The sequence below is a fragment of the Neophocaena asiaeorientalis genome, unplaced genomic scaffold (assembly GCF_003031525.2).
Source record: "Neophocaena asiaeorientalis asiaeorientalis breed wild unplaced genomic scaffold, Neophocaena_asiaeorientalis_V1.1 scaffold217, whole genome shotgun sequence".
Lineage (NCBI taxonomy): Eukaryota > Metazoa > Chordata > Mammalia > Artiodactyla > Phocoenidae > Neophocaena > Neophocaena asiaeorientalis.
In genome coordinates this window covers 6,811,643-6,836,673 of record NW_020172293.1, presented here as the reverse complement: position 1 = coordinate 6,836,673, position 25,031 = coordinate 6,811,643, and the positions used below count along the sequence as shown (strand labels likewise).

At 35.8% G+C, this 25,031-nt stretch overlaps 1 protein-coding gene across 1 annotated transcript in view; it reads left to right on the top strand.

The window, feature by feature from the left end:
• Positions 1-25,031, top strand: part of MALRD1 (MAM and LDL receptor class A domain containing 1) — a 580,486-nt gene that overhangs the window by 209,067 nt on the left and 346,388 nt on the right. The window contains exons 23-25 of the mRNA XM_024765840.1: positions 13,943-14,099; positions 18,435-18,545; positions 22,249-22,462. Coding sequence (XP_024621608.1) covers positions 13,943-14,099; positions 18,435-18,545; positions 22,249-22,462 — 482 coding nt within the window. The remainder of the gene's footprint in view (positions 1-13,942; positions 14,100-18,434; positions 18,546-22,248; positions 22,463-25,031) is intronic.

Sequence of the window (25,031 nt, the reverse complement as noted above, 5' to 3'; positions counted from 1 at the left end):
ATAAAATAATTAGAAAGAGTTCTTAAAATTCTATAATCATAAGATTAAAAGAACAAGTATATATACATGATGTTTTCTATAGACAACTAAAAATATTTAGATATTTCATTTGTGGCCTAACAGTACAAATAATACATTCTGGGATAATGTTTGGGTCAGATTCCAGATTTTAAAAACTGTATCATCATTGTTTTTTTTTCAGATTTGTCTCTATATATCTAGTCAAATTTTTATGACTGTAATGACATCATACACAGCTTCATAAATGTGTAAACTATATTCATAACATCATTTATATTCCCTAAGAGGTGTTACTTCTGAAGACACATTATAATGCAATTTAAGAGATATTTTTGCATACCAGTTATGAGAAATACTTTATGCAAGTAATAGAAGGAGATGCAAGGATTTTTAAATCTAGGAGATAAGAGAAATTTTAAAAATTAAATATCATTTAAAACAGAATACAAGGATCATAAAGAAGGTACAGTGTTATTTGGGTGCAGAGGATGGAGGGTTGATAGTACACAAAGAAAAAAAAGTGTTACAAGAAGTAATTTTTGAGCTGGCTTTAAAGAGCTGCACAGAAATTCACCAGGAAAAGATAAAGTAGCAGTTATACCCATCACGGAGCTGTAATAAATGTCAGTTTTCTCTTTGTCATTAACTTTTGTCAATTTGATTAATATGTGTCTTCATGTGTTCCTCCTTCGGTTTATCCTGCCTGGGACTCTCTGCGCTTCCTGGATTTGAGTGAGTGTTTCCTTTCCCATGTAGGGAAGTTTTCAGTTTCTTATCTCCTCAAATATTTTCTCAGACCCTTTTTCTCTCTCTCATCCTTCTGGGACCTCTATAATGTGAATGTCAGTGAGTTTAATGTTGTTCCAGAGGTTTCTTAGACTGTTCTCATGCAAGATCCTTTTTGACCCACCTCCTAGAGAAATGGAAATAAAAACAAAAATAAACAAATCAGACCTAATGAAACTTAAAAGCTTTTGCACAGCAAGGGAAACCATAAACAAGACCAAAAGACAGTCCTCAGAATGGGAGAAAATATTTGCAGATGAAGCAACTGACAAGGGATTAATCTCCAAAATTTACAAGCAGCTCATGTCCTCATTTCTTTACATTTTCCTTTCTTTATTCTGTTCTGCAGCAGTGATTTCCACCGTCTGTCTTCCAGCTCACTTGTTCTTTATTCTGACTCATTTATTCTGCTGTTGATTCCTTCTAGTGTATTTTTCTTTTCAGTTATTGTATTGTTCATCTCTGTTATTTAAAGCTTTTATCTCTTTATTAAACATTTTTTGTATCCTCTCGGTCTGAGCCTCCATTTAGTTTTCGAGATCTTGGATCATCTTTACTATCATTACTCTGAATTCTTTTTCAGGTAGGCTGCCCACCTCCTCTTCACTTTGTGTCTCCCTGCCACAACCATGATGAGGCAGAGAGGGAAGGGGATGGGGTTGTGGGAATAAATACCCTGAATGCTCTTTCCTTCCACCCTACAGTCTTCGGCCGGTGTCTTACACCAGCCAATTCTAATTGGAAGTTAGAAGCTAATGGAACCTGGGTGATTCATTCTATAGCAGTCTTCAGAGTTGGGGCTGTTCTGCAATAGTAGAGTGATGAAACAGACAGTTAATGAAGGGAAAGGTGTGCTTGGATTTGCTTTTCTAAAGTTATTGGTAACAGTGACTGACTGGAGTAGCATGTCACTTTGTGCTTGGTAGCTATTCCATTGTTGAAATACTCTAAGTGATGAGTAAGGCGTGAAATTAGGAAGGACAAAAAAGAGGAATGGCTATATGATTTGATGTAATACATGTATCACATGAATGCAGTACAGCTGGATTAATTGGAAATGTAAGGCAAAAAACAAAGAGCTGCTAACGAGCACTGTTAGTTTTTAACTTGGAAGCCAGGGTTGGCAGAAGTCCAACCCAAGGTTGGACTTTCTGTGGGAACAGAAAAAGATAACCTGATTTTGTTTTTGAGTTCTTTAGCAAATATCCAAGTCGATGTTCTTCATCGCCTTAGCTTGGTATTGTAATTTTTTTGTTGTTTCCAACTTTATTGAGATAAAACTGACATATAACATTGTGTAAGCTTAGGTTGTACAATGTAATGATTCTACATATGTATACATATTGCAAAATGATTACCAGAGTAAGGTTAGTTAATACATCCATCATTAAGATGTTTTCTTGTCTGACTCAGGCTCCTTATTTTGGTCTCATCATCAACAGCCCACTCTCCCGTTCATCCAGCAAATCTATTTATTCTCTAAATGTGACTCTCTGTCATGCCATGGTACTTTCATTTGACAATCTCCTAACCATCTTTGCAATCTTAGTTGAAAGTCAGGTTTTCTGGGAAACTTTCACTGATCCCTCTCTCCAGTCAAATCCAAATAGTTCTTCTTTGGGCATTAGCTGTAGTACAGCACGTGTCCCAGAATACCACCAATGTTAATTTACTTGTCTAACTCCTTCATGATACTGTAAGTATCTCAAGGAAAAGGGTGCTGACAATTTGACTGTTTTATAACACCTACCATAGTGCTGGTCTCATACCAAGTGACTGTGAGAAAAGAGGAGTGATGAAAAGATAAGACAACACAGTTGAAACATTTAATATTTGGACCAGTGTAGGAGTCCTTAAAAGATAAAGTGAAGCTGAAAGCAAAACCAGAGGAGATTGGTGGCAATAATAACATTTTGAGGATAAAATTAGTTCTCTTTTCTAAGCTGCTATGGATAGAATTATAGTGCTTTTATGGATTATTTCCTGATCTGTTATGTTTTTAACTCATATGTATGATTATATTACTTTTATTAACTTTGGATGTATTTTACATGGGATGTATGCAGTTTCTTGTAAAAGAGAAGAAAGACACAGAAAAATATCTTGACCTAGAATTTCTTTGGGGAAATCACTAAGTTTAAAATAAAATTTTCTCATATTCTCTTTAAAGTGGGATCTAAATTTCCTGCCAGGGATTAGTTTTCAGTCTCTTTTAAGTTAAATACAAAGTTTTCTAACCAAACACAGTTATACTGTTGGTTAGGATGTCATGAACTCAAAATAGTATTCTGGGAAAGCTTTTAGTGAGTTAATTAGAAAACGTAGGTTTTAAAAATTAAATGATTTTTATTTTATTTACTATTAAATTATTTTTTAATTTAAATATTAAATTCAGTAATTCAGTTTTTATCAACAAAATTTCTGAAACATAAATATGGACGCCCAGTAGTTCTAATCAATAGAATTGGTGTATTTCAAAGTCCGGTGTAAAATGAAAGGACATGAGAGGCTTTTTATAGAGTGGAAAAATCTGCTCCAGAATTATCCTGGACTAGACCCATTCACTATTCATGTTCCATTCAAAAAAGATTTCCCTCTTAACAGCACTTAACTGTCATAGCTTGTACCATTTCTGTTTCATTACTAGCATTGCCTTAGTATAGATTCCAGTTGTGATATTCTGTATTCACGTTATTAGAAAAACAGAATCAGCCACAGAACACTGTGGTAGTGTTTGTTTACTTTTTCAAATGCTTCTAACATGATCTCCATCTTTTATATATTCAGAATTTAGATTGCCCTTTCCATCACAGACCAGTGATACTACAAATAACTGATAACAGCAGTTGCTGATGAGCAATGCTGTAGAAAAATGTAAAGGTCAAAGAATGATAATTCATGATCATCCTTAACAAAGTATACAGGTGTTAAAATACTGATGTTGAACTCTGGTGGCAGCTCACAGAGAAGAAATGGCACAACATGAATCCCCTTTGATAAATGTGATTGTGAGGAGGTTAAGAACCAGAACCAAATCATCTGCTCTCTCTACAGATGCACAAATCTGAGGGTCAGCTTTCTATGTGTAACACAGGAGAGCAGGTAGTTTCAGACATCATAGCTGCTTCTTACTCATGCTTTATTACTAATTTAATCTGTAGTACAGTGTGGCGTTTTAGAAAACAATGGTGCAAAGGGAGAAGTGTTTAATCTCAAGGCATCATAGGTTTAATCATCTTGAAAAGTATTCAAATGCAGAAATCATTTAAATTTTGAGCATAGGACAGCTCACTTTTTTTCAGACCCTGGTAATGTTGAAGGAGTCAGAATATGACTGGAAATCCTGACTCATTTGCATACTTGTGATTTTCATTTACATCTGACAAGCCTATTACCTGTTAACGTAGACTGCTTGTACATAGATTTTATCCCCTTGACATTAGCAGGCTTATACTGATTTTAGATTATGGAATAAGCCAAACTGCTTTTCAAAGGAAGATTTTCCAAGCAGTTGTTATCTCTCCATTACAGATATTACTTTTTTGAGACAGAGTGCTATACGTCTGCTTACTCTCATTTCTCCTTTGACTTGCAATTCCTATATTCCTACAACTAAATTAACTAGCCAATAGATAAGAAAGGAAGCTGGAATATAGCTGGGCTTCTCAATCTTTTTCATGACATGGAACCTATAGAAAATGATAATACTGGTAATATCCACTGGGTAAATTAGAGATTTGAGGGCATACTTATATATATGATACTTAACATAAAAAGTCTTTATGTTTTCTTTATATAATTATGGTAAGAGGAATAAAGCAAAGTATTGGAAGATATTAAATATTGGATTTGAATAGAGCTAATGCTTTTTCTCTCCTTAAAGGTGATAAGATCTTTAATTTTCTTCCTATTAAAATAAATCTTAAAAATTTTTTTTATTATGATAAAATATATGTAACATAAAATTTTACATACATAACAAGCATTTCTTTCTCCACGTTCTTGACAACATTTATTTTTTGTTTTGCTTTACGATAGCCAAGATAATGGGTGTGAAGTCATATCACATTGCGGTTTTGATTTGCATCTCCCTAATGCTAGTGACATTGACCATCTTTCTATGTGCTTATTGGCAATTTGCATATCTGTTAAATTCTTTTGCTCACTTTGAATTGGGTTTTTTGTTGTTGAGTTGTAGGAGTTCTTATATATTCTGGATATTAATCTCTTATCAGACTATGATTTGCAAATATTTTCTCAGATTCTGTGTGTTGACTTTTCACTCTGTTGATAGTGTTCGTTGATGCACAAAATCTTTAATTTCGATGTAGTTCAATTTATCTATTTTTTCTTTTGTTGCCTTTGCTTTTGGGGTCATATCCAAGAAATAGCTGCCAAATTCAATGTCATGAGGCTTTTCCCCTAGGATTTGTTCTGAGAGTTTTATAGCTCTTATGTTTAGGGTTGTGATTTAGTCTGAGTTAATATTTGTGTATGATATAAGGTAAAGGTCCAACTTCATTATTTTGCATATGCGTATCTTACTGTCCTTTTGCCTGCTGTTTGTGTTCATCTTTGATAAAGGGGTCTTGAAGTCTCTAACAACGATAGTGGATTCATTTATTTCTGTTTGCAGTTTTATTCATTTTTGCCTCACTTTGGCACTCTGTTGTTAGGCTCAGATATGTTGAGGATTGTTATGTCTTCTTGAACTATTGAACTTTTTGTCATTATGTAATACCTTCTTTATCCCTGATAACTTTCTTTACTTTGAAGTCTCTTTTGTCTGGAGCAAATAGAGTTTTCATTCACAATTACATGTGAGTAAATTCTTGCATAAATATGAGTCATTTCTTATAACTATGATGCGTTTTTTAATTTTAAAATTATTTTAAAATTCTCAAAAATTTAAATTATTCTAACTTGTTTCGAAAGCTAGGTCAAAAAATTTTATTAAAAGGTGTTTAGTGATTTTCAAACACAAGTCATTAGTATTTTTTATTTACTCAGCTGAGAAATACTTATTGAGTACTTACCATGTGCCAGACTGTTTTCGGTGTTGTTCAAATACATTAGGGATGCATGAGTTAAAAAAAAAAAAAAGAATATAATGGCTACAGTTCTTGTCTACAGAACTCCTGAAGGACTATTTACATCAAACTGTGTGTGTGTGTGTTTGTGTGTTGTGTGTGTGTGTGTTTAAATGGAACCCTTGAGTTGTGCCCTGTGTTTCTCAAATACACTCGACTAAGAATTTCAATCCATAATTCTTTCCTCTTCTTCCTCTTCCTCTTCTTCCTCTTCCTCCTCCTCTTCTTCTTCTTCTTCTTCTCCTTCTCCTCCTTCTCCTTCTAATTCTTCTTCTCCTTGTTCTACTTCCCCTTCTTCTCCTTCTCCTCTCTTCCTCTCTTTCTTCTTCCTCATTTCTCCTTCCTTCCTCCTCCTCCTCTTCTTCTTCTCCTTCTACTATTAGAACATAGGAGCTGTTTTCTACACACTACGTAATGGAAAACGAGGTATTGTAATAACAAATGTCAAAAAATTCTTTAATCTTATAGTTATTTTCCCCACAGTGTTTATTTTAGGAAGGATAATAAAGCTTGAATAGCTGTTTTTCTATTCCTTTTGGATTAGTGCCTTGATTTAACAACTTGGAATTGTAAATACTCTTAAATGTTAGTGTCAGTGGTTTTGAGCAGTGGGTCTCAAAATTTAGCATGCAGGAGAATAAGCTGAAACAATTTTTTTGGGGGGAGGTATGCAGGCCTCTCACTGTTGTGGCCTCTCCCGTTGCGGAGCACAGGCTCCGGACACGCAGGCTCAGCAGCCATGGCTCACAGGCCCAGCCGCTCCGCGGCATGTGGGATCTTCCCGGACCAGGGCATGAACCCGTGTCCCCTGCATCGGCAGGCGGACTCTCAACCACTGCGCCACCAGGAAAGCCCCTGAAACAATTTTTAAACAGATTGCTGAGCCCTACTCCAGAGTCCCTGATTCAGTAGGTCTGAGATAGGGCCCAAGAATTGGCACTTTAAATAAGTTTCCAGGTGATGCTGATGCTGCTGGTCCAGACACCATCCTTAGAGGACAACTAGTTTAGAGTATAAAATATGGGGAGATGAATCTAACTCCAGTCCTGACTTCAATATTTACCAAGGGAATTACCATTGGCAAATTGTTTAATTTTAGATATCTCATGTATGAAATAGTAATGTATAATCCTACCTTCTTAGGTTTGTTGCGAGTATCAAATAATAAACTATTATTTAATACTCCCTAATTTAAAGATGTACTAATTTAAAGACTGATTCTAAAAATTCCCATATTTTATACATTGTAGAAGCTAGTGTTTCTTTGACCTGAAATCTATTTAACAGAGAATATACATATTTTAGTGAGCCTTCTGAATTCCTGTTTTGGAATTAGATCATAAATAAATATAGCTACATGGTGTAACTTCTTAGAGTTTTAAATTTATCAGTTGGTTTTTTTAAAAAATGTGTTTCTTCTTGCCTCACAAGAGCTATTCTCCAGTGAATGTCGTACAATATTGAAACAAGAACCATGGGTGCTCCTAATTAAAGTAATTGACTGTAATACCTTTGTTATTGAATTTGAATTGGTGAAACAGGTGGTTATATAAAATTTCAACAAATGCTTTTTCTTCATTTTTGGTTTCATAAGACTAGGAAAGAGAAATCCAAAAGCTGCTAAAATTGTAAATCCTTTTTCAAAATTGAGATGCAAATTGTATGTGTAAAGGAGAATTTTGTTATAGAAAAGCAAGAAATATCTCCTGCTTATTTAGCAACATATTCAGGAAATATTTATTAAGCACCAATTGAGTTTAAGCCATTTTATAAGGTATTCTAGATACTTTAATAAATAAGTTAAAATATGTGTCTTGGTATATTTATGATCTAGTGGGGCATATAACTTCATATTCAGTGAATTAAAATCTAATATGAAAAATGCATCTGAAAAGTTATGTATAGGGCTTCCCTGGTGGCGCAGTGGTTGAGAGTCCGCCTTCTGATGCAGGGGACGTGGGTTCGTGCCCCGGTCTGGGAGGATCCCACATGCCGCGGAGCGGCTGGGCCCGTGAGCCATGGCCGCTGAGCCTGCGCGTCCGGAGCCTGTGCTCCACAACGGGAGAGGCCACAACAATGAGAGGCGTACCGCAAAAAAAAAAAAATAATAAAATAAAATAAAAATAAAAAGTTATGTATAAAATGATATGGAATTCTTAAGTGAGGGTTGATTTTGAATCAGGGGATTTTGAGTGTAGGAATTTAAGAAGGCTTGGAAATGAGAGTGTACTTGAGATATGTTGTGGAAGGTAAATCCAAGTAGTATAGGGGAAAGACCAAGTGTAGAGGTTATATGTGTGCTCAGGAGAAAGACCAGTGTAAGGGAGACAGAGAAAATAAAGTACATGATGTATCCAAGTAACTGCATGAACCCATATGATGGGTATAGATCTTGGTGTCTGAGTAAAGTAATATATGAAAGATGAAGCTGGATATTAGTATAGAAAGTTATTTCTCAGATCCTGATGAATTGAGAGTTTTATCCATCGAATGGTGGTGAACAAATTATGGCCTGTGGGCCAATTCTGGTCTGATGCCTGTTTTTGTTAATATAGTTGTATTGGGAACATGGCTATAATCATTCATTTAAGCAGTCCATAGATGCTTTTATGCCACAAAGAGCTGATAATTGTAACAAAGACCGTATGGCCCACAAAGCCTAAAATATTTACCGTATGGCCTTTACAGAAAAATATTCTCTGATCCCGGTTATATACCAATTCAGTATGAAAGACCACTCAGGGTGATCTCGGAGAAGACAGCAGTGAGTGGTCCTGAAGGGAGATCTTAGTTTCCTGCCCAGGAATTGAACCTGGGTAGCCTGGTTGAAAACCACGAATCCTAGCCACTAGACCACCAGGGGCTAGGGGCTAGAAGCAAAGTGGCCCTAGCTCTTTCCCCCATTTGAAAGCAAGAATGTTTTAAGGAGGCAAAAACTGTAAAAACAGGTACAAAGTTTATTATTGGAGACACAGCATAACATGGGAGAGCACACAAACAGTTTGTTTATTTAAGACAGCAGCAAGGCAGAAACACACATCCAGAGAGAAAGGGTATGGTGTCCTCTCTAAGAAGGAGAACAGTAAGTCAGAAGCAAAGCAGGGATACACACCTGGAGGGGACTGGGGGCATCCTGAATGAGGAGTGCCGTAAAGACGTGATTTAATTCACTTACACAGGACAGTCCTTCCAGGTCTTTGTTTACCTTTGGCCAATTTTCTCGTGTTTTTTTCACACCTGAATGTTTCCAGGACCGTCCCCAACATGCGTGCTCAACTTTTTGCTAAGATTGATCCCACCACAGAGGCCTGTGGGTGCATGTGCACACATATTATGGGGTGGTGCCCCCCTCCCTTTTTGTCCCCCAAGAAGCCTTCCTGCACCTGTGCAGAGGGAAGTCTTCCTTGACCTCAGGAGTGGGCACCTTATCTCTTTACTTCAGCGGAGCTCAGCTTCTGCCACTAGCTTTGTCCTTGGAGTTCCTGGGTGAGAACAAAGCTTCAATTTTACTCCACTTCACAAGCACCAGCTGTCTGGCCCGGGGGCCCATCTATCTCCCACCTCCTGTGGACTGTTAGTTACAAATACATAACCATATAAAAGAGCTTGCACCAGAATGCAAATTAATTCACTGCTTCAATTATCAAGAAAGTCTCACTATGAAAAAAAGTGTCAGCTGATCTGACAGTGTGTGTAATGAATTGATGTGTACTTTACTGTGGCTTCTTATTTACTTGCAATCCAGGAACATACAGTTTAGTTCAAGAATCTCACTTTGAGTCAGTAAAGGTGTGTTGAAGATTTCTAGCAGGATGGTAGGATCAGATGTGTATTATAAAGGACCAATAAGGTGAGATAGAAACTTTTTTGTTTGTCTCTTCTGCAACACTCCAGCAGAGTCTAGAGGGTGTGTGTGGAATTTTGGAGTCCGACAGAGCCGGTTTCAAACCTTGGTTGGTGGGGTGGGAGGATGGAGGGGAAGCATGCCTTGACGTTCAAGAAGGAATGTTCCTTTTTCCTTAATTTATATTCTAAAAATCCCACATAAGAACTCTGAGTGTTCCGTCTTACTTAAGAAGCTCCAGCAGTTGGTGGGTCAGACCGTGGAGTTGGTGGGAGGGGCGGGGAGCAGTTGCACATAGCAAGGTTGGTGCACCACAGACACGAGGGTAATACTGTGGAAACCCCTAGGAGGATTGTACTGTTGAACAGTTTGTATTTTCTGTTTCTCACGAAAGTAATCAAGTTCATGACAACTTTCAGTAGCTCATATCCCATCAGGTATGTTATAACAGCCTACATCATCATAATCAATCACAGGCTATATCTCAACCCAGAGGATAAGCCTGAAGAATGTGTCCCTTATACTGTACAAGTATTAAAGGTCAATTGACCTAACTCAAGAATATTTTTATTTGTCCATGCAAGGGTATTTTTTCTTATTAATTTAATTAGGGTGAATACCCAGGAGATTCTCAAATAAGGGGGAAAAATGTCAATTTTTAAATTGCTTAATTTGTGTAATATTAAGACTTCAGAAACTGATTATCCTATGAGGCTTAGGCAACGTTCTGTAAAACAGCTTGGACTATAAATCAGATCTCTTTTAATAAATGACTTTTTAATGACTTGTACATCATCGCCTGGGATCTTTATTTTCGCAACACCTGAGTGTAAAGCACTGCTTTCTTTAAACCTTTCCTACTGTGTGGTTTATGACGTGTTTTGTTAGGAAAGGTATATTTCTATAAAACATCCTCCTTCCAGCCCTGTTTGAGAAGTGACAATTTGAGGGCTGGGAGAGAGATGCTGATACTTTATGAGTGACAGCACAGTTAGGTGTGATCATTACTGCTGTATTCATCCCAGGAGGGCAGTTGATTTCCTTTGCAGGTACATGCTCAGATAATCTCATCTCAGACATAGGCAAGTGTTCGTATAATTCTTCATTTTTCCATTAGGAATCATGCATGCATGATGTGCCCCCAGTTAATGCATAAAAGACTGGCGACCGAATGATACACTTTTACACTAGTACGGTGTTTGTGGGGCAGTGTAAAAGCACAGATGCAGTTTTGTTATCTGCATTTTTCAAATTGATCTCCTGGCATGTCTCCCTTTTTTCGTTTTCCTTGCAGTTGAAATATATATATTTCAAGGATATATAATTATAAAGAATTGTTTCAATAATTTATTTTAAATTTATTATTGTGACTGAATTTTCTCAAGTTATACTATATTGGGGATATTAAACATTAGCATTTTTCATCGTGTAGTTTCTGGGAAATTAGTACAGGGACCTCCAGTTGAAGAACCATTGAGTAGATGCTTTTATCATTACTAGAATTGTGACTTTTAGTCACTTAATTCTTCCATGGTCTCTAACATTGTTCTGTCTTTTTGTTTTTTTTTTTCTCCCCCAGCCTGGAATATATTATTATCAACTTTTCCTGTGTAATTTTATCTGACTCTACAGTTCTGTCACTCCATTGGTCTATTTATTTCCACATGTGCTGTACTGATTTTAAACTACCTTGTGTATTTTGTTTATCAAGTACTTTTGGAGAGTCTACTGTGAACCAGGCACTGTGTAGGAAAGAAAATAGCCGTGGCCCCCAAACAAAGATAAAAACATATTAGCATTTGGGGACATTTCATTCTGTTCTTCCTTGTATGTGTGTAGTTATATAATATGTATGTATAAAGACATACACACACTACAAACACACAGGCATTGTTGAACGTCTGGCATAGTGCATGACATATAGTAGATAGTAAGTGTAACATTCGTTAAATGGGATGCAAATGTTTTCTCCCATTCACTGGTTGGCCTTGATCATCATATTGGTATCTCTGATAAACTGAAATCCTTAATTTGAATACAGTCCTATTTTTTGTATTTCCCATTATGGATAGTAATCCTTATATATTATTAAAAATTAATTCTCAGTCTCATATCATGAAGATATTGTTATGTATCTTAGGCAAGCTTTGTTGTTTTACCTTTCACATTTCAGGTACATTCTACCTGCAGTTTATTATTTTTGAATGCTGTGAAATAGGGGTCAAGGTTTGTTTTTTCCCCACAAGGCTACCTAATTTATTCAATCCACATTGAAAAGATTGTCCTTTCCTTCACTGCTCTGAAGAGCTAAGCTTTTCATAAGTCAGATGTATAAATATATGTAGAATTTTCAGGACTCTCTTATCCATTTCTCTGGCCCATTTTTCCGTCTTTACTTCAATACCACCCTGTCTTGATTATTCTACCATTATAATGAATCAGTATCTGATAGAGTAAATTGTCTAACTTTGTTCTCCTTTGTGATAAAATTGGCTATTCTTAGTCCTTTGGATTTCCATATTAAGCTTAGAATCAGTTTGTCAATTTGGGGGAAAATATATCTACTAAAAATTGTGCTGGATCACAGTGAATCTGTGAACCAATGAAAAATTCATGTATTCATCTTTGTTCTCAGCATCTGTGGGGTCCCGGGATATTAAACACACACAAGGAACAAAGCTGGAACTTTTTATTCATTGACACACAATTCAGAAAAATTAATATAATAATCCTAGCTCTTAAAAGCAGTCCTAATTCATACCCTGTGTAGTTCACAGGGCACTAAGTTCTTTATTAGCAGCAACTAATGACATAAACATAACCACAAATCACAACTACCATTTATTAAATATGTAAGATGGGCGAGTACTGGGATAGAAAGTCCACTTATTCTATTTCTAACTCCTAGTAGTAACATGGAGCTATCCTGTTTTATAAATGAAGAAACCAATAGGTTCAGAGAGGTTGAATAACCTGCCTAATGTTGCCCATCTAGTAAGTGCTGAGGTCAGAGGCCAGCCCTGCCATGTCTTTTGCCCACAGCACATTCCCAGTGCCTTGGACAAGTAACACTGGAAAGACTGACTCAGTAAATACGTGGTGACTGAATGAATACCCCTCTCTTTCTCTCCATCTATTTTCTATTAATGATTCATGTCTTTCCTCAAAAAAAAAAGATAAAACTTTCAAAATGGTTTTAATAAGTAGCAAGTTTAAACTCCATGGTACTAGTATCACATGTGGTGAAAAAGTGGTGTGAAATATAATTAATCAAAGAAATTAAAGAGTGCCAGAATGTCCGAATTTTGAGGAATCACTTCCTTATTTAATATTTCAAAAATAGCATGTCTTTAATGTTTTATTATCTCTTTTTTGAATTGGTAATTAAAGTGGGGGCATAAACTCTATCCCTTATGGCAAGATTACATTGATATTTAAGTGTTTCCATCATTATTTTCCCTCTCTGGTTTGGAACTAGGGGAAAAAAAGACACACTTTAAAAATTATCTACTCACTTAAGCCAGATGATGGAGAGACTTGAGTCCTGATAACAGTGGTTGTGCCCCTGGATCCAACTGTGCCTGAAGCTAGTGTATCCCCTGTACTTTTCAGTTATGTGAACTAATAAATACCCTTCTTTACTTAAAACAACATTAAAAGGTTATCTACCTGCTTATTAAAATATGTTTAAGTAAAACTTACCTAAATTAATAGATAAAATAAATTTGAACCTGAAATCCTTTTAGACCAGTGAGTAGAACTCCAAGACAGCTTCCTTTCTCTTTTTCATACTTTAATTATTTATATTTTTGTTCTTTTTATGCCTCTTCTAAATGTATTCAATGCATCAATGTCTCATTTTACCCACATAAAAAAACTCTACAAAACTGTTCACAGTATCAGCAGTATTATTATAAAAAAATCAACCAAGTTATTACATATTAGACCTAATGATTTCAACCTTTACCATAATTTTTGTACATTGTACCAATGGACACATGGATTCAAAATCAAAATAGTAGAGTTATTTATGTATCACCATCATTCTAAAAACATTGTTATAAAAAAAAAAATAAATAAATAAAATAAAAACATTGTTATACTTTTAGGAGAAATTTTAGAACAATAAAATATGGTTAATGACAAACTGTATTTTATGATTTTCTTTTTTTACCTGATAAATGCATCATTCTTTCCCCAGAAATACCGCAGATGGCTGGTACCTGTATGCTGATAGCTCAAATGGAAAGTTTGGTGACATGGCTGACATCCTCACTCCTGTTATTTCACGCACGGGACCAAAATGTACCCTGGTGTTCTGGACTCATATGAATGGTGCCACAGTTGGTTCTCTCCAGGTACTGCTTAGGCAATTGCATTTTCTGAATTTCTTCTACAAAAATTCATATTGTATAATTTAGTGTTATTAAAATATGTAATCTGCTAATAAATGAAAATGGACAGTTTATCAATACTTCACTGGTTTGAAAACAATATGATTGAAAAAAAGCTTTAGTAGAATTGGACCTGAATGGCTAATAGGTTTTCTTTAAACTATTCTATTTATGATTATGGCCTTTATTCTGAGGTTGCAGCTTCTGTGTAATACTGTTTTACCCTTGAAATATGTCATATAGGTTTCAGTATCAATATTCTGAGAATAACACAATCAAATGAATATATACATTTTGGTGATATTCGGATGTGCCTTCTTGCTGTCTTTGATATAGTGGTGCTACATTCTCCAATATTCTCTTTCAAATTGTTTTTTTTGTAAAAAAAGAAATTAAATTGTTTCATACTCACAAAAGGTTGCAAGAATCTCACAGACAACTGCATTCTACCTTTCACTCAGAGATTCTGGTTTTTTGCCCATTGTCCCAATAACATCTTTTATAGGAAAAATTGAGTTGAATACAGAATTACTTATCACACTCCATTGTTATTTCTTTCTAGTGTCTTTATTTTTTATAAATTTATTTATTTTTATTTTATTTTTGGCTGTGTTGGGTCTTTGTTGTTGCATGCAGGCTTTCTCTAGTTGTGGCAAGCAGGGGGGCTACTCTTCGTTATGGTGCATAGGCTTCTCATTGCAGTGGCTTCTCGTTGTGGGGCACAGGCTCTAGGCGCGCAGGCTTCAGTCGTGTGGCACGTGGGCTCAGTAGTTGTGGCTCGCAGGCTCTAGAGCTCAGGCTCAGTAGTTGTGGCACATGGGCTTAGTTGCTCCGTGGCATGTGGGATCTTCCCGCACCAGGGATGGAACCCGTGTCCCCTGCATTGGCAGGTGGATTCTCAACCACCACACCACCAGGGAAGTCCCTAGTGTCTTTAAAACTGAAGTAATTCCTTCATTTCCCTTAAACTTTATGATCTTGATATTTTTAAAGGTTATAATCCAGTCATTTTGTGAAACGTCCTTCAAATTGGATTTGTTCAATGTTAAGCATGTTTTTCCCTGTAATACCACCAATATTGTATTATTTTTATTGTATCCCATTGGTTAGTACATGATGTCTATTGGTCTCAGTACTTTTGTTCCCTTTGTTATCAAAAAATATTTTGTGATGAGATATTTTGAGCATATGTAAAATCCTGATCTCAACTCAATTATACCCACTAATTTTTGCTTCCTTTAGTATTTTTTGCCACATTAATTTTACTATGATGATTGCCTATTTGTGTCTAACTCCATTATTCTGTCTACATTTGTAGGTTGGTTTTCTCTTGTTAGAAAAATTCTCCATTTATTGATTTATATCAGTGTGGACTCATGGATTCCTATTTTATCCAATTTGTTGTCAACACTATTACTATTTATTGGTTCTTACATTGTCCCAGATTCAGTTATAGGAGACCCTTTAAACTGACTTCTATGTCTCTTTGACAAGTCCAATCATTCTTTGATCATTTCCTTTCTTTCTGGCCAAGAAGATGTTCCAGACTCATCTTTTTGTTATCCTGTTCCATCCCTGGAGGTAACTATTTTTCCAGGGGGTCCTGGTTTCTTTTAGATGACCAAGTTATACGGACAAAACAGAAAGAGGTTCTGCAATTTTAATGCAGATCCCCTAGATCCTGTCTTCCCCTATTAGACATGCCTTATATAATAGATAAGGTTTGTAAGTATATGTATAGACACATCACTTACACAGAGAAGCCAACTCAATTTTGAAGCATCTCCATTTATACTCTGTTTCATAGCTTACGTGACATTTTCCAAGAAGCCATGTCTGAAAAATAAATCCCCAGATTTCAGAATTGTTTACATGAGCAGTTTTAGACCAGGGATATCTCGCTAAAAGCAGCCATAGATAAGGTCTCTCCCCCTGTCAAATAGCATTAATTTGTTTTCCAAAAAGTCCATGTTTAGTGTATTTGCAAAGAGATTACACTTGGGCTACCTGCTCTATTTTTCCCCAATAAATAGAAATAGACTGCAGATCAGCTTAACCACTTCTTTCCTAGTAGCTTGATGTAATTTTAATATTAGGTTTTTTTTTTATTTTTTAACTGTCTTATTCTACGATTTTCCTGGCCATATTAAATATTATTTTCCTCCCCAAATTAGATAAACATATTTTTAAAATGCTGTTACTTTCTTTTAATTGGAAACATGTTAAATTTATAAAGTAATTTTGGAAGAATAGTTTTATTTGTTATAGGTGAGACTTCTCACCAAAAACAGTTTAAGAGTAAACTTGTTTGTGTATATGTATGTGTGCATGTTTAATAATCTGAAAGTATCCAAGTAGTCTTGTGGACTGATGTGACAATTTACCATTTGTGTCTCACTGAGTTTTTAAAAATGGTTTTAGACAAAACAATCAATACAGCTAACTACAGGGTTTGCATCAGAAAAATGAGAATTACTTACCAGGTATATTTTGTGGTTGAGATTAATTATCTAAAATAGGCTTTCATTTTTTCAGAATAAGATTTTGTGTTAGTAGATGAAAAATTATAAAACAACCTTAAAATTTTATAAGTAGTTAATTATAAAATAATTAAAATGGTAATACATATGATCCTTATTTCGTGCACAGCTGAGTAAAATAACATTAAATGTTGCATTACTATGTTGCATGAACACAGTTTTCCTTAGTGATTTGTGTATAGAGCAGTATTCATACAAAGAAGATCTAATTCCTATACATTCTTTTTAGTATCCTTCAAAAAAGATTTTTATATTTTTTAGAAATTCTATTTTCTTGACTTTAATAATATGTTGATTCAACTTGAATTCAAGAATTTAGTGATATCTTTGCTAGCCACATATGACTTTGTATATGACTCTAGAAACTCTAGCTCTATAAAAATAACCATTTGCATTTAATTTTTTAAAATACATTTATTTATTTAATTTTGGCTGCGTTGGGTCTTTGTTGCTGCGCACGGGCTTCCTCTAGTTGCACCGAGCAGGGGCTATTCTTCGCTGCAGTGCGTGGGCTTCCCATTGCTGTGGCTTCTCTTGTTGCAGAGCATGGGCTCTAGGCGCATGGGCTTCAGTAGGTGTGGCGTGAGGGCTCAGTAGTTGTGGCTTATGGGCTCTAGAGCACAGGCTTAGTAGTTGTGGCACACGGGCTTAGTTGCTCCGTGGCATGTGGGATCTTCCCGGACCAAGGGTCAAACCCGTGTCCCCTGCATTGGCAGGCGGATTCATAACCACTGCAGCACCAGGGAAGTCCACTGCATTTAATTTTTAAAAAACTGATTATGAAAGCATTCAAAGTTACCTTCACTTTCAAAAGTCAAAACCTCCCCAAACCCTTTATGTGAATAATGAATTGGTTACACACATTGTATTGTTAAAAATTAGTGGTGTACAGGGAGATCAGCTCGTTGCTTTGTGACCACCTAGAGGGGTGGGATAGGGAGGGTGGGAGGGAGGGAGACGCAAGAGGGAAGAGATATGGGAACATATGTATATGTATAACTGATGCACTTTGTTATAAAGCAGAAATTAACACACCATTGTAAAGCAATTATACTCCAATAAAGATGTAAAAAAAATAGTGTTGTGAAATAATTAAATACATCATCTAAGTCAGTTATTTTAAAATGTGGAACTCTACTGCTCTTCCCTATTTAATTGCTTTCTTCATGGCTCATTTTGTGTCATTCTAAAAGAAGAGCCATGATAATTTGTTTGCTGAGATGATTCTCAATTTCCCTTTAGAATGAGGGTCCGTTTGTTGGGTGGGGAGCTCTTGCTGGCTTAGGTGAGTTAGGTGCCCACTCACATCACCCATATGTGCTGTTGGAATTGAACGGACTCCCATTGTAACATCACCATCCCCACTGAACCTAATGTCATTCTCAAAACTGTGTTTAGTAAACAATTCTGTGCTTTTCATGTGACTACATGAATATTATTTAATATTGAGACTTCCAATTGTTCTTGCTGTCAGATTTTTAAAAACTAAGGTAGTTAAGAGTTCTTAATCAAATGGAGCCAGGTAACTTCAGACTTGACTGACAGATATTCATGCACAACTTTATTACACAAAGCTCATGAGGTACCCTGGGGACACAGTGCTGTTCTAGAAAACAGCACTAATGAAAAATGTCTGAGCTTTTCTCTCAGGGATTCATGTTGATATTAAAATGAAAAAAAATTACTGGGAGAATTCTATATGTTTAGAATTTGTCAAGGTAAAATATTTCAGCACTTCTTACTTGATTTGTCTCTGCAGGTACTCAGCAAGATAGACAATGTTACTTCTAAACTGTGGGCTCAAAGCGGACAGCAAGGTGCACAGTGGAAAAAAATAGAGGTGTTTTTAGGCGTTCATTCGCATATACAGGTTTGTAATCCAAGTATTTAGGTGATGATTGAGTTTTGTTGATTCTTTAATTTTAATTTATTTCCTCTACCCCTTGTCTTCTTGTCTGTCTTTCCCTTTCTGATGTGCTGTATGAATGCTCACCACTCCGTACAGCATTTTCCATAAGGAATTTGCGGTTCTGAAATGCCCCAATTTTTTTTCCCAAAGAGGCAACCATTTTTCTAGGAACATCTCATTTTAGTGGCAACCATCTCCTGCCTCCACAATCAGGCTCCTACATATTAAGAACACCTCCCACTATTTTGCAAATATATTCTCAGAGACTGCAGAGTAATTACATTCGTTTATTTCAAACCCAATTAAAGAGACCTTTGAAAGCACGCTATATTGTTGAACCTTATTAGAGAAAATAGATTTACCTGACTGAAAAATATTTTCAGAGGCACAAAATTGGGTGATGCTGTATTTGTCTTCATGTAGATTACAATAATATTACGAGGATAAGACCTAAAAATAAAGGAAAAGAACAAGTAATACATAGAATAAAAGGTTTAAACTGAAAGTAATTATATGCCAAGATATTTAGCGTGAATTTTATTTTTTTATGGATTATCAGGAAAACAGGAGCTCCATGGATGTGTGTGTTTTCTGCTTTTGGAGTTTTTGCTTGTTTTGTTTTTGACAGAAGGGGTGTTTATTGGAAGGTAAAGCTTAGCTATTAAGATTTAAGATTAGATAAGGGAGAGTGGGAATCCAGAGCCATTTATGTCAGAGAACATTTTTTCTTAGTCGTAACTGCACAGGGCTTAATTCCTTGAATTTAGAGCCACTTATCTATAGATACAAGCTATAATATCTTTGCTAATTATACAGAGGACTGGAAATGCAGTATGTAGCGAGAGTAACCAAATCAGCTGTGAATATTCAGTAACTGTATCTACAATCACATGCCATATCTGATAGATCAGCCCCTTTCAACTCCACTGGAAGCACAGGCTAGATACAGCTGTTTAAAGGCATTGATACAACTTTATCCCCAATTTCTTAGAATGTTAGCTATAATAAATCCCATATATTTTTGACCTCTTGCTGGGACCCAGTTTTCTTATGGGTCACTTGCAGATAATTTAGGAAATGGATAAGAAGTAAGTTCAACCTGAAGAAGAAAAGACTGGACAGCAGTTTAGTGGCCTTGCACAGTATGAAATTTATCATTAAGAGGATTCCACCTGTTTAACCTCCAAGACCTTTTAACTGAGGCAAGAAGAGTCATGAGCAAGAACATGCAGAAGGCTGTGCTGCTGCCAGGCGTCGGCTTCCACTTCAGGCAGTGAATTCTTAACTAGTCTGCGCAAGTAGAACATTTGCATGGTAAAATCATGTTCAGAACAACATTAAGGGCTTCCCTGGTGGCGCAGTGGTTGAGAGTCTGCCTGCCGATGCAGGGGACGCGGGTTGGTGCCCCGGTCCGGGAAGATCCCACATTCCGCGGAGCGGCTGGGCCCGTGAGCCATGGCCGCTGAGCCTGCGAGTCCAGAGCCTGTGCTCCGCAACGGGAGAGGCCACAACAGTGCGAGGCCCGCGTACCGCAAAAAACAAAACAAAGCAAACAAAAACAAACAAACAAAAAAAACATTAAGAGGGATTTAAGCAGAGGAATCAATTATTAATTTAGTCTTTCTGAAATTTAATTTTTCACATTGAAATTTGAAGAGAAATACGCCATGTTGTTTGACTCTTAAAATGAAATATTAATGGTTTCTGAATATTTGATGTTTAATGTGATTCATTCATTCCTTCAGTAAAACATATCAAGAACCTACTATGTGCAAGCACCTTACTATGCACTGAAGAAATAGTAGTGAGACACACATACTATCCATGGTCCTTCCATTTTTACAGTATCAGTCCCTTTAGCCTCAGAAACATGAGCGCCTTTAACCCTTGAGTAAAAGTATACAGCATTGGGTAGTTTTCACAGTTATATTTGGGAACCCCCAATTTAAACATAGCATTTAATTATGATAATTTTTATAACTAGAGCAATCACATACCTGGCACTTACTAAGTGCTAAGTTCTGTTCTATGAACAAAAAATTTACTCCTGTAACTGTATGAGGTACCTACCTTTATTGCCTGCATTTTATAGATTAGGCACAGAAATACCTAGAAGTTGGATAACTTGCCCTACTTATATAACTACAATGGCAGTGATACGCTTTAAACACAGGCAGGTCATCTACAAGTCCATAATACAAATGCTGTGCTCTATTGCTTCCTAAATTTTACAAAATGATTGACCCAGCTTTTATTTTACCAGAAAAAAAATATCATATTGCTCTTGAAAAAAAGTTTAATCACATTCAGTATTAAAGTCTATGGAATCTTAACCAACATCGTGTGGCATTGGGTTATCTGATTTCTTAATCACAGAGCATTGTCTCACAGATTTAAATTAAATGTTCAGATATATCCAGATAATACAGTACCTTTTTCAATTTGTGTATCCATGTTTTTCTTGGGCTCAATTTTCTTATAAAAGAGTTGTAGTTATTATTCTTTCTAGTTTCACCTCGTCTTAATCACATCCAAGCTCTTAATCTATCTTACGAATTTATTTTTCTTTTCGAGCACATCTTCTCTGAAGAAAACAAATGTATGCCTTTTATGTCAATTTGATACATGAATTTATGTAAAAATTGTACATTTATTTGCTTTTTTATAATAATGTGAAAGGCATGATTTTCAGTTATTCTATTCTCTCATCTTAAAAGGAAAACAACTAGGTTTTCATACCATAGTATAAAAGCATAACACATCTTAAGGAAAAACTACTTCTTTCAAGAAAAGTAATTGATTAGATTTGGTAAAAAGATGTTTGGGAGTTTGATGACAACTATTTTGTATAAAACTCATGGAGGTAAATAGGTATTTCTTGTTAATGCATCTCTAATTGTCCTAAATTTACTTTAAAATATATGAATATTTCTTATGCTAACACACAAATACATATTTAACTTGCAGGCAAATTCAGTAGAAGCTGTCTGAATTAGTTTCACTTTGAAAACTTTAGTGCGTCCTGTGACTGTTTTTCATCAGTTCTATCAAAGTCTGTAGAAGTGGGATCTCACTGTCCAGCAGTGGCACACAGGAGGATTTCATTCATCACATACATTAATCAAAGGCACACCACCATCATTTCAAGTCCAAAGATGCGGCCAATTAAAAACATTCATGGTTTTGAGGTTTGACATATTTTCGATTTCAAATAGTTGAGTTGAACAGATCAGAGGAATGGCAAGAAGTGGATGAAATAAGGTAAAAGATATGCTTGCATCTTCTGTCTCTTGGTGCATTCCGTCACCTGGTTGACCTCCTGCTTCCACGTGTGATGAGGCTGTCAGAAGTGAGCAGGTTTTGTTTTGGGTCTGCGTGTTGCAGAGGCTGCAGTGGTAGGTGACTCCTGCCAGTTTCTTAGGCCCTGTATCCTAAAAATCTAGACAAGAGACAATGGTGTTGCCACTCCCACATCCTTACCTGTTGAGTGTGGTAGAGATCTTCGATATCCCTCAAACTTCCTGGGTCAGTTTCATCGTAGGGATTACGGGGTCATTTTTATCAGATTCAAGCCCTTATGTTCTGTACTGTACTTACTGTTTGCCCCAAGTTTTGGATTCCTGATGGACGAGTCAACTGATATTGGCTTTATTTTTTTTTAAAGGTTGTCTTCAGGGCAAAACGTGGTATCAGTTACATAGGAGATGTAGCAGTGGATGATATTTCCTTTCAAGATTGTTCCCCCCTACTTAGCACAGACAGAACGTGTACGGCTCAAGAATTCACATGCGCTAACAAGCACTGCATTGCCAGGGACGAGCTGTGTGATTTTGTGAACGATTGTGCTGATAATTCAGATGAGACTCCTTTCATCTGTGGTGAGTGGAAGTGTTCTGTCTCCTTACTTTTGCCTTTGTCTCCCACAACCTTCCTCTGTGCAATGGGTTCATTGATGAAAAATAAAGAGTATATATAACACAGCAGCCAAGGCAGGTAAGGTGATTTAACCATTTAAATACATTCCTTTCTCCCTCTCAGTACTTAATTTAGAACCGAAAGTCATTTAAAACTAATCAATGGCTTTCTGTTTGTATGTGAAGAATTGGAGATTAACTGGAAAACAGGTGTCTTCAAAGACAAACGGTATGCAAACAAGTATTTTCCATATGAAATAAATTTTTGGAAAGAAGGCAAGCAAAACGTCCATAAACGGCAATTCACGTAAGGTTGACAAGCCTTTGTGCTTTGACGGATTTCAGGGAGTTGTCATTCCCTTGGGACAATTATGAGCTGGGATAAGTGGCTAAAAAAACAAAAAATCAATATCCAGATAATGTATAAAATAGACAACGTGATCTCCTAAGGGAAACACATATCAGCTGTGTAATACTGTTACAAGAGATCAACTCATAATAAATGGCACCTACTAAAATATCCTTAGCTAAATGGGCCATATGTGCTCATTCAGGGAATTCTGTAAAATCATGGAACACAGTGCGTGGTTGCCTCATTTCACTGCAAATGAAGTGAATACAAATTGTCAGAATTAAGGTTGACAAATTATTCCACTGTTACCAATAATAATTTCTGAGCTAGCGTACTACAGTTTGATCTCTTTTTTGCCTCTTGAAACCAAATCTGGAATCACAAGAACCACGTCAGTATATTAAGAGCTCACATTTACATAGAACTTTTAACTTTCAAAGCCCTTCTATCTACTGATCTCCACTTGATCTTCACAGAAACCCGACGGGTAAGTGGGAGAGATATTATTAGTGCATTCCATGGATAAAGCTGCTGAACAAGAGTGGCTAAGATTTGGTCAAATTTCATAAAACTGGTACTGACAGAGTTGATCCTAGTTTCCAGGTACTTTGATGTATGATTCACTGCTTTGCCCAAGCCACCATACCACTTCTGTGTACAGCTGAATCTTAGGAAAACCAAAAAAGTTGTGGATGTAGAAATCCTGTGTATATCGAATAACTATTTGTTTCTTCAAGTGTGGATTATATCTTATAATATCAATTATTACTATTATATGAACCAAGCAAAACTGTTTGGCTAGTCTTGTATTCTGTATTAATTTTTACCTTTATCTTATGAATATTTTTGCTGCGTTTTTAGTTATTTTCTGCATCAAATGCTTTTACATTTTCTTCATTGCCATTTTCATTTGAGTATCTCACAAATCTATTAGCTAATCAGTCGAACAGAACAGATACTATGCTTTTGAATTTTATTTGTCATGTTGCCAACTTATCTCTTTCCCAAGATATGATTTAATGCAATTTTTTCAGTGTTTAAAGTATTTTATTTCTGGCTAAATTTTCCTTGAACTCTTTGTATTTAGATAATAACTTTGCAAATATTTCTAGGAATCCTCTATCTGTGTTTGGGAGGGTATACTGATATACTAAGAGGGTCAGAGAAATGTACTGAAATTTATTGTCTTGGTAGTTCTTTTGTATGGAAAATAAAGACAAAAGTAATTACAAGCCCTTGGAGGGAAAGTTTTTTCAGAAGCTGCTTTCTGGTGAACTGATTGCCAAATCACTGTAACATTTGAATGGGGCTGTGATATCAGTAATACTGGAGCAAGAGAGATGAATTAGTTCCAGATATTATATAAGAAGAAGAAAATTTTTTCAGCTCCTTAGAACAAATAAACAACCAAAAAGTTGGAACAAACCTTAAAAGTAACCCACATTTTGATATTGGTTCTTATTACATGAATATAATTTCTTTTTATATAACACTGCTTATTTTATTATGTATTTAAAAATTCAATTGTATTCCTACGTTAATGGTTTTAAATGTTTTAATTATAGAGTGGCTAGAGCCTGCTATATGAAATATGAGTGCTGTTATTTTTCCTGCATATACTATAAACTTTGATTCTTAATTAGACCCAGAAGAATAGGAAGAAAAACTTAAAAAAAAAAAATCACCCATAGCAACTGATCTCAGAAGTTTGGCTGACAACCAACCAAGAATTTAGGCTTAGGTTTCATGATCTTTGGAACAAAAACTTAGTTTTTTTGGTTTGTTGTTTTTTTTTGTTTTTTTGTGTGTGAGAAGTCTAAGTAAAGGCTGAACATGTATCACAACCCTAAAAAAACGTCTAAAATATCATTTGGTATAAATACACCACCTAGGAATAGAAGAAAGAAGGAAACTGCTGAGCTCTTTGTAAAGGCATAGACCATCTCTGACAAAGGAAAAGAAAATAATCCTTTATAAAACAAAAGTACCTGTGGCTTTAATTTTCCGTAGACCAATATAGGCTCAGAAAGCAAGATTTGGAAGAAAGATTAACTGGTTTCTTTTTTTGCTTTATAATATAAATATATCTAAAGTATAGGACATAGTCAAAAAGAAAGTGATTGGTGTATCTGAGAAATCTGAAATCTTAGTTGAACATATTTGGCCATTGGTATAGAGGCT